Source organism: Hemibagrus wyckioides, linkage group LG08, assembly GCF_019097595.1.
Source record: "Hemibagrus wyckioides isolate EC202008001 linkage group LG08, SWU_Hwy_1.0, whole genome shotgun sequence".
Taxonomy (NCBI): domain Eukaryota; kingdom Metazoa; phylum Chordata; class Actinopteri; order Siluriformes; family Bagridae; genus Hemibagrus; species Hemibagrus wyckioides.
In genome coordinates this window covers 2,795,001-2,806,340 of record NC_080717.1, presented here as the reverse complement: position 1 = coordinate 2,806,340, position 11,340 = coordinate 2,795,001, and the positions used below count along the sequence as shown (strand labels likewise).

Below are 11,340 nucleotides of genomic sequence, written 5' to 3'. Positions count from 1 at the left end.
AAAAAATAAATGAATAAATAAATAAATAAATAAATAAATAAATAAATAAATAAATAAATAAATAAATAAATAAATAAATAAATATTTGGTGCAGGGTTATGGTGAAGCACCTCGGATGTTTTCTCACTTCTGTGTCTCTGTTAGTAAAGAACATTCCAGAACAGACTCCATGGTGTGTTTACACTGAAGAAAAAAAAATACACACATCCATAAATCCCGATTCTCCGTTTTCACAGAAGCTGAAGCAACCCGGATTTGAGTCACACCTTAATTCCTCTACTTTATTCCTTGAACTCTGTTAATTAAACCCTGACGATCTTCACGTGTCACAGCCACGTGTCCACTCCTGCAGGCCGCAATTAAAACTCCGTCTTGCTGAGAGAGATTAATGTGAGTGGAGGTCAGACATAATGGATTTCATTTTAGGGGAAATGAGATATGAATCCACGGCTGCACTCCTCTCTGCCTCGCTGCATTAAGTTCAGTTCTGCCAGAATGGAGTCCAATTGAAGCTTTTTAATGCGCTGGAAAACGTTTTGTGCTTTTTTCCTCCTTCAGCAGTTTTAATTAGAGGTGCATGTCCGTTATTCTGAGACCAGACACTGAATCTTAATGAGATCTGACCTGAAATGTACAGTTAAAGAGATTTAAACTGGATTCAAAGCTGTTTCTAACGTATTCTTAACAAGAGCACAGGCCACGCCTACTTCACTTAGACTGAGGCACAGAGGCCACGCCTCGTTTACTAAGACTGAGGCACAGAGGCCACGCCTCTTTGTTTACACTGAGGCACGGAGGCCATGCCTCCTTTACTTACACTGAGGCACAGAGGCCATGTTTTCTTTACTAAGGCTGAGGCACAGAGGCCACGCCCCCTTCACTTAGACTGAGCCCACGAGGCCACACCTCCTTTACTTAGTCTGAGGCACAGAGGCTAAGCCTTTTTAGCTTAGACTGAGTCAAAAAGGCCATGCCTCATTTACTAAGACTGAAGCACAGAGGCCACGCCTCCTTCACTTAGACTAAGACTAAGGCACAAAGGCCACGCCTCCTTCACTTAGACTTAGGCACAGAGGCCACACCTCCCTCACTAAACCACGCCTTGTTTATTAGGACTGATGCACAGAGGTCACGACTCCTTCACACAGGGTGAGACACAGAGGCCACGCCTCCTTTAGTAAGACTGAGGGATGGAAGCCACACCTCGTTTATTAGGACTAATGCACAGAGATCACGACTCCTTCACTTAGACTGAGACACAGAGGCCACGCCTCATTTCATAGGATTGAGCTAAAAAACTATGTGGCCTTGGACTAATCCACGGTAATCCACACCTACTTCACTAAGTCTGACAGTTACAGAGGCCACGCCTCCTCACTTGACTCTGACAGGTGCAGAGCTCACACCTCCGAAATTATGATTGACAGTTACAAAGGCCACACCCTTTCATTATGACTAAGACACACACATGCCACCCCTTCTTTAATGCAACTGAGATACACGTAAAACACACTTAGGCCACGCCCCCTTCACTGTAAGACACAAAGATTATGCCTCTTTCACTGTAAGACACACACAGGCCACACCTCTTTCACTGTGACTGAGACACACACACAGGCCACGCCTCCTTCACTCATAAACACCCAAAGGCCATGCCTTCTTCACTCTAAATCACACACAGGCCACACCTCCTTCACTCTAAAACACACACACACAACCCACATCTCCTTCACTCTAAAACACACATAAACCACACCTCCTTTGCTCTAAAACACACACAAAACACTACTCCTTCACTCTAAAACACACACAGGCCACACCTCCTTCACTCTAAAACGCACACAGGCCACACCCCCTTCACTCTAAAACACACACAGGCCACACCTCCTTCACTCTAAAACGCACACAGGCCACACCTCCTTCACTCTAAAACGCACACAGGCCACACCCCCTTCACTCTAAAACACACACAGGCCACACCTCCTTCACTCTAAAACGCACACAGGCCACACCTCCTTCACTCTAAAACACACACAGGCCACACCCCCTTCACTCTAAAACACACACAGACCATACCTCCTTCACTCTAAAACGCACACAGGCCACACCTCCTTCACTCTAAAACGCACACAGGCCACACCTCCTTCACTCTAAAACGCACACAGGCCACGCCTCCTTCACTCTAAAACAAACATAAACCACTCCCCTTTCACTCTAAAAAACACACAGGCCACGCCTCCTTCACTATAAAACACACATAAACCACTCCTCCTTCACTCTAAAACACACACAGGCCACACCTCCTTCACTCTAAAACGCACACAGGCCACACCTCCTTCACTCTAAAACGCACACAGGCCACACCCCCTTCACTCTAAAACACACACAGGCCACACCTCCTTCACTCTAAAACGCACACAGGCCACACCTCCTTCACTCTAAAACGCACACAGGCCATGCCTCCTTCACTCTAAAACGCACACAGGCCACACCTCCTTCACTCTAAAACGCACACAGGCCATGCCTCCTTCACTCTAAAACGCACACAGGCCACACCCCCTTCACTCTAAAATGCACACAGGCCACGCCTCCTTCACTCTAAAACAAACATAAACCACTCCTCTTTCACTCTAAAACACACACAGGCCACACCTCCTTCACTATAAAACACACATAAACCACTCCTCCTTCACTCTAAAACACACACAGGCCACACCTCCTTCACTCTAAAACACACACAGGCCATGCCTCCTTCACAGGCACAGAATGTAGAATGTTAACCTCCAGTTCATGATCTTACAATTTATTAACAGTGTTAAAAAAAGTTTATAACATTTGAATAAGGAGTATATTTAATTTATTCATTAATTATTAATGAAAATTGCATCTTATGTATTTTACACTATATTTCATAAATATAAATAAACCACAATAAAATAAAATAAACCACACAGGAGTCTGTTAAAGATTACAGTATACACTCGTCAGTTTATTGGTCACCTTCGGCAATAAGGTGTGTTTGGTGTGTGGTGTGTGTGTGTGGTGTGTGTGTGTGGTGTGTGTGTGTGGTGTGTGTGGTGTGTGTGGTGTGTGTGTGTGTTGCACTTGCTGCACCTTCCGTATTTGGCCTCTCACTTTAAAACAGACTTTTTTTTGGCTACAATAACACAGAAATACCATGTTTTCCAATCTAGATTATTACTTTTTTTACTTTTTTTGTTTTTAAACATGAATATCTGATGAATATCCAAAAGTGTAAAAGGATGGGTGTGTGTGTGGAGAAGTGTAGAGATAAGGCTTTCCGTCGTCAAACGTCAAACTTCCCGGGACGGACGAATTCCCGGGACACTAAACCGCATATGGAGAGCACACTTTCCAAAAAAAAAAAATTAAAAATAATAAAAAGAGGATAATTATATATATATAGATTTATAGATATAGATTTATATTTATTTTTGAAGCTTAAAAGATTACAATTGAGACTTCTCACACGTGATATAACCTACGCAATGTCTGAAAGAGTACGATTTTAGGCCACCGCTCTCCTAAAAACAACAACAAAAAAACAAACAAACATCAACTAAAAAAATAAAAAAATAATATTTAAAAAATAATATTAAAATGAAATTAAAAAAAAGAAAACGGAGGACAGCTCCGCTCGGTACGCTGCTTTCCGGAAAAAATAAAAATAAAAATTAAAAAATGTACAGATTTAGGGAAAAAACACCTGACCGCACACGCACACACGCACGCCCACGTACGAAATAGAAAAAACAGTCATGTCTAAAAGAGTAATATTGCATTTGTAATGCACAAAGTTTCCTGTACAGTTGGCTTCCCGGTGGTGTGTGTGTGTGTGTGTGTGTGTACAAACATCTAAAGGGCTCGTTGAATATCTCCATTGTTGTTTTGTTTTGTTTTCTCGTTTGTACAGTAGCGCTGTAAACAGGCACACGCAGGATTCCGAGAGAAGCGATTGTCCTTCGCTGTCCTCATCCTCCGGTCCTCACGTGTGTGAATTTTTCATATTTTTTCTTTTCTTAAATCCGTCTCAGTCCCGCTGAGAAGTGTGTTCGGGCATCTCTCCTGAAATTCGGGTTTTTCCGTCTCTGTGTCTTTCGGGGGGGCCCCCCGGGAGGGGAGGGGGGGCTCTGCGTCTGCCCTCAGTATACACACTTCAGGAAGTAGAGTCTGAGTCGATGCTCGAAACATGACGCTGTCTCTCCGTCAGTTGGACTGATTGTGCAAAAATCACGCTGTCTCTGGGATGTCCACGCGGAACGAGCTAACAAATCCTTTTCCGCGCTGTGAAACCAGAAGACATACACACGTCAGGACACGCATGATATGTAAAAAAAACAATGCTAAACATGTCATTCATCACTAAAGAAACCAGAGTAGGATCATTTTAAAAGATGAATATTCATGAATATGCAAATTAAAGATGCCTCCCATTCTTACCTTTTGTTTTCCATAACTACACGGCTAGTTCACGCCTACAAAGCTAGCTTTCCCATATTTTTATATTTACCATATTTTTATCCGTTAAACAACATGATACTTTTATTACTATAATAATAATTGTTACAGTTACGTTTAAAATAAACCATTCAGACCACCATTCAGAGTCACGGCTTGTCTCGTTAGCAAGAAGCAGCACAGCTTTAACTCTTAAGGCGAGAAAAAAAATGGAAAATCTGACAAAACTCTGGTCTGAGGTTCGACTAAAGAGACAACAGATTTAAGAACATGTCTTTAGCCTGGATTAAAACCGATCTGTACATGAGGTGATCGGGGAAATCTTATCATCTGTCACTGGCTGGTGATCAAAACTGACATAAAAAAAAAAATGGACCCAAATAGAGGAAGTGAACCAAAGTGTTGCATGTTTTGTTTAAACTGAGGTGAAAAAAAACCCCAAGGCCTTGAAAGAGAAAAAAAAACCTGGATCTACAAACAAATCATTTCTGTAATTATTCAGTAATGTATCTATAAATGTCATGTGACCAATAAATACAGGAAATTTTTTTAGTTTTGTTTTGTTGATCTCTACACATCCCTCAGATTAGTTTCCATCCATCCATCCATTTTTTTATACCCGCTTTATTCCTAATTAGGGTCACGGGGATCTGCTGGAGCCTATCCCAGCACACATTGGGTGAAAGGCAGGGGTACACCCTGGACAGGTCACCAGTCCATCACAGGGCCACACATATAGACAGACAACCACACACTCACTCCTATGGGCAATTTAGAATTACCAATCAACCTGATGTACATGTTTTTGGACTGTGGGAGGAAACCGGAGTCCCCGGAGTAAACCCACACAGGCACGGGGAGAACATGCAAACTCCACACAGAAAGGCTCCTGCCTGTTCAAACCCGGAATTCGGGCCCAGGACCTTCTTGCTGTGAGGCAACAGTGCTAACCACTAAGCCACCCGATTCATTTTCATTTGTTTAATTATCAGTAAAGAGACTCAAACAAACGAAAGCAGACGAACCAAAAGTGACACATTTGTTCACATTCAAATAAAAGAAAAACACAAATTCAGCAAATTCCACCAAACGACATAAAAAATACGTTGTACACTGATACAACTCGTCTAACATTCATACGCTAGACACTGGAGCTCATAGTGTATAGTGTGAGTGTGTAGTGTGTTTGGGACACTAAAGGAACTAAAGCTCCTGAGTTTTAGCTGTGATGGATGATGAAGAGACTTAGCTGGACAAAGTTGTCAAATAAAAATCAGAGGAAGTTTATCAGATGAGACAAAACTCTCAGAATGATTACTCAGAATCATGTCAGGAGATAAGACCAGAGATCCGACGTTCACGTGATGTCATTGTCTATTTTACTTTTCATTAATATTTTATTTATTACGCATTAAATCGCTCATAAAGAGGCTTTGAAATAGTTTAAAGTACAGCGCTACTGAATTCTGGCTCCCGATTGGTCAGAATGTGACACTTAGATGACAGGTTTGTATTAATACCTCATGGTTCCCATAGCAACAGCAGGTTCAGAACGTTTAACAGCGGGGTCTGTAACGTTTAACGTTCAGGGAAGTTTCGGGTGTCGTCACAGGAATGTGGCGACTTATTTATTTTAAGAAAGAAAGAAAACAAACCGTTTACAAAAAATGCACTAAAGTATGACGAGAGAAAGAAACGAATCGAACGATATGTTCATTATTTAGTTCTCCTGAGAGTGAGTGAGAGAGAGAGAGAGAGAGAGAGAGACAGAGAGAGAGAATGATCAGAGAAACAATAGACAGATAGAGAACCGAGAGATAACCAGGAATGAGAGAACCGAGAGAGAGTGAGAGAACCGAGAGAGAGTGAAAGAGAGAGAGAGAGAGAGAGAGGGAGTGAGAGAGAACTGAGAGGGAGAACCGAGAGAGAGAGGGAGAGAGAGAGAGAGAGAACCAAGAGAGAGAGAGAGAGAGAGAGAACTGAGAGAGAACCAGGAGTGAGAGAACTGAGAGAGAGAGAGAGAGAGAGAGAGAGAGAGAGAGAGAGAGACTCTTCACTCTCCTGAGACGTTGAGGAAATTTGCTCCTGGTTTGAATAAGTTTACGTCATTAAAGTCATTTTGTTTGAGAAATCTTCTCTGAACATTTGCCTGGAGGAATTCTCTCTTTTTATTACCCCACATGTGTAGTTTTTTAATAAAAACCCAGTGTTTGTGTCCTTCACTTCTACACACATCAGCCTTTAATTATTTGAGAGAAAAAAGCAGGTACCTTCTGTCCTTCACGTCTCTGATACTCGCCTGGAAAAAAACTACAAGTGCGTTTCATGATTTCTACAGAGCCTCGGTACGTCCTGTCCTTCACGTATAAAAAATAAAAACAATCTCTCTCCTACGTTCTCTGTGTTTTTAATAAAACCAGAGGTAGACAATGTATCCCAGGTCCTTTTTGTCTTCGTCTTTTTCTTTTTCTTTCTCCCGCATGAATCTGTTTACGCTGCTTTTGTAAAGTGAACAAGACGAAACATCACAAAGCCTCGGGCGATCAGGTAGAGCCGGCTTCGCACAAGTCACGTGTGAAAGCGTGTGAACCTGCCGCTGTCCCTACGTGAGGCTATCCTAGGGACGCTGGCTCCGTGTGTCCGATTTAGCTTTATTTTTATTTCATTTCTAATAGATCTTATAGATTCTCCAGAGATATATTTTGTCTCCTGTTTATTTCCAGAACAGTCCATCTCCTCTATTGTGTCTGCTCTCTCTCTCTCTCTCTCTCCACTATCTACGTGGATAAAAGGATGATCTTTTTCTGGCTTCTTCTTTTCAAAAGAGGAAAAGAAACCACCTTTCATGCTTTCGCTCTTCAAAGGGACGCGATCCTAAAGCGGAGTATAATGCATTACGCGCATAAAAATACCCCAACACCCAAAGTCTTCCCAGAATCCCAAGAAAGAAAAAAAAACACTTTTAGAATCAGAAACAGAAAAAAAAATTATAATTTTTTTTAATTAAACAAGAGACCCGAAGCTGAGGTTTTAGTGTTTAAAAGGAAAAGAATGAATAATTGATTTCTATATTATAAATATGCTAGCATGACATGGATTATAAATGCTTGTGCTAAACTAGAGCGCTCGGAATCAGTGAATTTAAATGAGGAGATATTTTTCACATTAATCAGGGATGGAAAGAAAAAAAGATGAAGGGAAGGGAAGAGGAAAGCAGGCATGGAACAATATTGTAGTCAGAGACGCTTTTATTTAGTTATTATTATTATTATTATTTGCATTTTTCTGACCGATCCTGTATGTTTAAAGAAAAATAATGATGAAAAAAAATATATAACATAACTATAATTATTCATAAAAAGTTTTTACTTAATTTAATGAGTCTAAACCGGGAGGGTAAATAAATAAATAAATATTTTTTTTATCATGGTTGGCATTTATATATATATATATATATATATATATATATATATATATATGGATTCAATTCATTTTAGTTGCAAAGATTAAAGTTAGGGGTGGGGTCAAGGGGCGGAGTTAAGAAGTGAAGTTAGGCGTGGGGGTTAGATGTCATATCTTGCTTATTAAATTAAAAAAGTTAAATAAAAGAATATAAAAGTTATTATACTGGCAAATTTTTTATAGGAATTTAATTCATTTTAGTTACAAAGGTTAAAGTTGGGGCAGGGTTAAGGGGCGGAGTTAAGAAGTGGAGTTAGGGGTGGGGGTTAGATGTCATATCTTGCTTAATAAATTTTTTTTTTTTCATAAAATTATAAAATTTATTATAATGACAGGCAACCTGAAGAATTTTTATTTTATTTATTTATTTATTTATTTATTTATTTATTTATTTATTTATTTATTCATTCATTTCTTTTATTTTATTTATAAATGTACAAATTCATCAAATGATTTTTTTTTTCTAATTTCATTAGATTATTAGTTGAGTTTAAACTATTAAAATGGCTTAAGTACTAGAGCCTAAGCACTTTCCATCTCAGCGCTGATGCTTGTATAGATTTACAGTTTTTCCTTTTTAGTGAATTATTTCTCATGTAAATAATATTCATGTAAAGTCCTTTCTGCACTGTAATGCCGTCTAAGTTGTCACTTCTAATTTGTAAGTGACCTTGAAAACTAAAGTAGGGTTTGAGTACAGCGCTGTAGTGCAGTTTATTATTACAGCCACCTAGTAGTGCTAGTAAATCTTTATTTATTTGTTTATTTATCTATATATTCATTCGAATCTAAGCTCTAGGTTCTTTCCTCGAATGAACACAAAGGACAAAACGTCCAGCATGATCGGGTGTTTGTGTTCCTGAGCGAGACTGACCCATTTAGTGGCTGGCGTAAGGAAATCTGTCTTCCATGTTTTGACTAAATTTGAATAAACATTCCAAGTATCACTGTGAAATCCGGAGAACCTGTGTTTGTTTTCTCAGGACTGAAATCGACTCCAGAGTTTAACCGATACAGCATCAATTAGTGATGATGATGATGATGATGATGATGATGGTAAAATGGTGGTGGTGACTGAGCTGTTATAAAAGCAGCACATGCCTACTGCGGAGATGTGCAGGATGGATGTGATGAAGGAAGGAGGGGAGTGCAGGCAAGGAAGGAAAATCGAACAGCACTTCACGCCAGAGGTTACAGGAGGAGCTCCGTGGGACTAAATTTAGCTCTGAGCAGGTCAGATAGAGGGAGGGAAAGAAAGAGAGAGAGAGAGAACGAGAGAAAGAGAGAGAGAGAGAACGAGTGGGCGCTCTGCCTGTTCTCGGATACTCACACAGATAGTTGGCTTTGTAAGGCGTGCGCGAGTTAGACAGGAGCGCATGGAGCTCTCTGGTGTCTAGCGTGGAGGCTTGGAGGTGCTGTTGGTGTTGGTATGTGTGGAGCGGCTCTTTGCCGAACGTGGAGAATGACTGATCGCCCGTGAACGCGTCACCCTCAAATACCTCAGAGTCGGGCACGGCGTCCATGCCAGGCACGTGCAGGTTGCTGCGGTAGTCGGCGCCCTGCCGAGACTCGGTGGGCACGAAGCTGGGCATCCAGCAGCGGTCCGAGTGGCCCAGCGCCTTACACTCCTCCGTGCAGTTCGAAAATAGATCCGCTCCTGCAGGAACAGAGAGGACGGGGGTCAAGAAAACTAATCAGGAAGTGAACAAAAACAAGGTGCCGACGGTCCGCGGTCAGCCGCCGCTGCTGCTGCTGCATAAAGTTTAAATGAGATTTGCACAATTTTCCATCCACCTGGTCGAGCTGAACTCCTTCACCACCAAGCTAATCTACTGTAGGTTCGACTTTTTTCTTACAGACGAATAAAATCACACACTCCTACAGATTTGTTTCATGACGACTTTTCAAATATTATCAGAAATAAATAAAAGAAAAGAATTTTTTTAGCCATTTACCAGAGCGGTAGAGCTTTAACTCCTGATCTTTCCACTGATTCTGTTAAAACCGCCATTAGATTAACATTAACATTAATTATAAGCTTCATCATTCTGATGGTAATGGATTCAATTCAAGTGAGCAGAGCCTAATAATTATTAAAACTCTGTATTAAAGGGAACTTTAATAGTTTCTACAATCGGAATAAAAGAAAAGACCTCCTGGCTCTTTCCGGACTCTCTCGGAATTTTACAACCATGGATCTAATAAATAAATAAATAAATAAATAAATAAATAAATAAATAAATAAATTCACCAAAATCGAGTCATATTATAAGTCGAATAAACTCCATAATCTCATATATAACAAATAGAATCGCAAAATAACAATGAATGTGTGGAAAATTCCAGCTTTTACAGACCTTCCTGATTTGGGAGGCGGAGCTAAAACTACCCTGAGGTGGGGGAAAAAACCTCAGAAATCATAACATTTCAGCTTTTATCTACATTTTAAGATTATGGTTCATAAAACTGTGACTTTATCAGACATCAAGTAGCAAAATAACAGCAAGTATTTAGCTGAACGTTTTACTTTAGCTATATTTCCATATCTAGGATTTTGGGAGGTGGAGCTTAGTGCTGAGGGAAAGAAACAATTCCTGTTTTACAGAATGGCCATATTGGAGTGTATAGTAGCTTTGAAGCTAAGAAGCTAAAGATTGAAACTTCCTGAAAACATCATGTGTTATATAAATGTTATTAATCAGACAAAATTTGGAACCTGGAAATGGGATATATGGATGGAAGGAGTCTCCAGTGTCAGTGTCAGTGTCAGTGCAGCACTTCAGACTGAGGTAACTGAGGTAATGCTACGTTTTCCGAACAAAACCGCTAGCATGACAGTTTTCTTTCCTTCAGCTTAAACTCAGAGAGTGAAGAGATTTCATTTCAATCCGTATTGACTCCGGTACAGACGACACGTCAGGACTCGTCATCGCCCACGTTCTCGCACGTTTTTTACTGGAGAATTAGAAACCTGATGAAATGTAATACCAGTCATTCAATTTGAGCGTATTTAAAGCCGCGAGCATGAAATTGCTTCTGCGCCGCGGGCTGTGAGGAGGAACGGCGGGGTCAACTCCTGCTCCGCTTCCTTTTCTGCGGTGACTTAATCTGTGGAATTATCCTGATCAAAGAGTCTGAGGAGACACACGCCGAGCCCGCCTTCTCTTCTTACTCTGTTTCTGATCAAAGCTAGGTAGAAGAGTGAGAACGTCAGATAAAACTCTCTCTCTCTCTGTCTGTCTCTCTCTGTTTATCTGTCTCTGTCTCTCTCTCTCTCCCTCTGTCTATCTGTCTCTTTCTTTCTCTCCCTCCCTCTGTCTGTCTGTCTGTATCTTTCTCTCTCTCTCTCCCTCTGTCTCTCTCTCCCTGTCTTTCTCTGCCTCCCTCTCTCTCTGTCCT

The 11,340-nt window shown here is 40.7% G+C and overlaps 1 protein-coding gene across 2 annotated transcripts in view; it reads right to left on the bottom strand.

The window, feature by feature from the left end:
* Positions 1–2,961: 2,961 nt before the first annotated feature.
* pcdh10b (protocadherin 10b) overlaps positions 2,962–11,340 on the bottom strand; it is a 21,516-nt gene continuing 13,137 nt past the window's right edge. The window contains exons 4-5 of one of the 2 annotated variants that reach the window (XM_058396979.1): positions 9,272–9,598; positions 2,962–4,305 (exon numbers count right to left, since the gene is read on the bottom strand). In XM_058396979.1, the coding sequence (XP_058252962.1) occupies positions 4,286–4,305; positions 9,272–9,598 (347 nt within the window). In that variant the 3' untranslated portion in view covers positions 2,962–4,285. The remainder of the gene's footprint in view (positions 4,306–9,271; positions 9,599–11,340) is intronic. The other variant, XM_058396980.1, reaches the window with a different exon arrangement.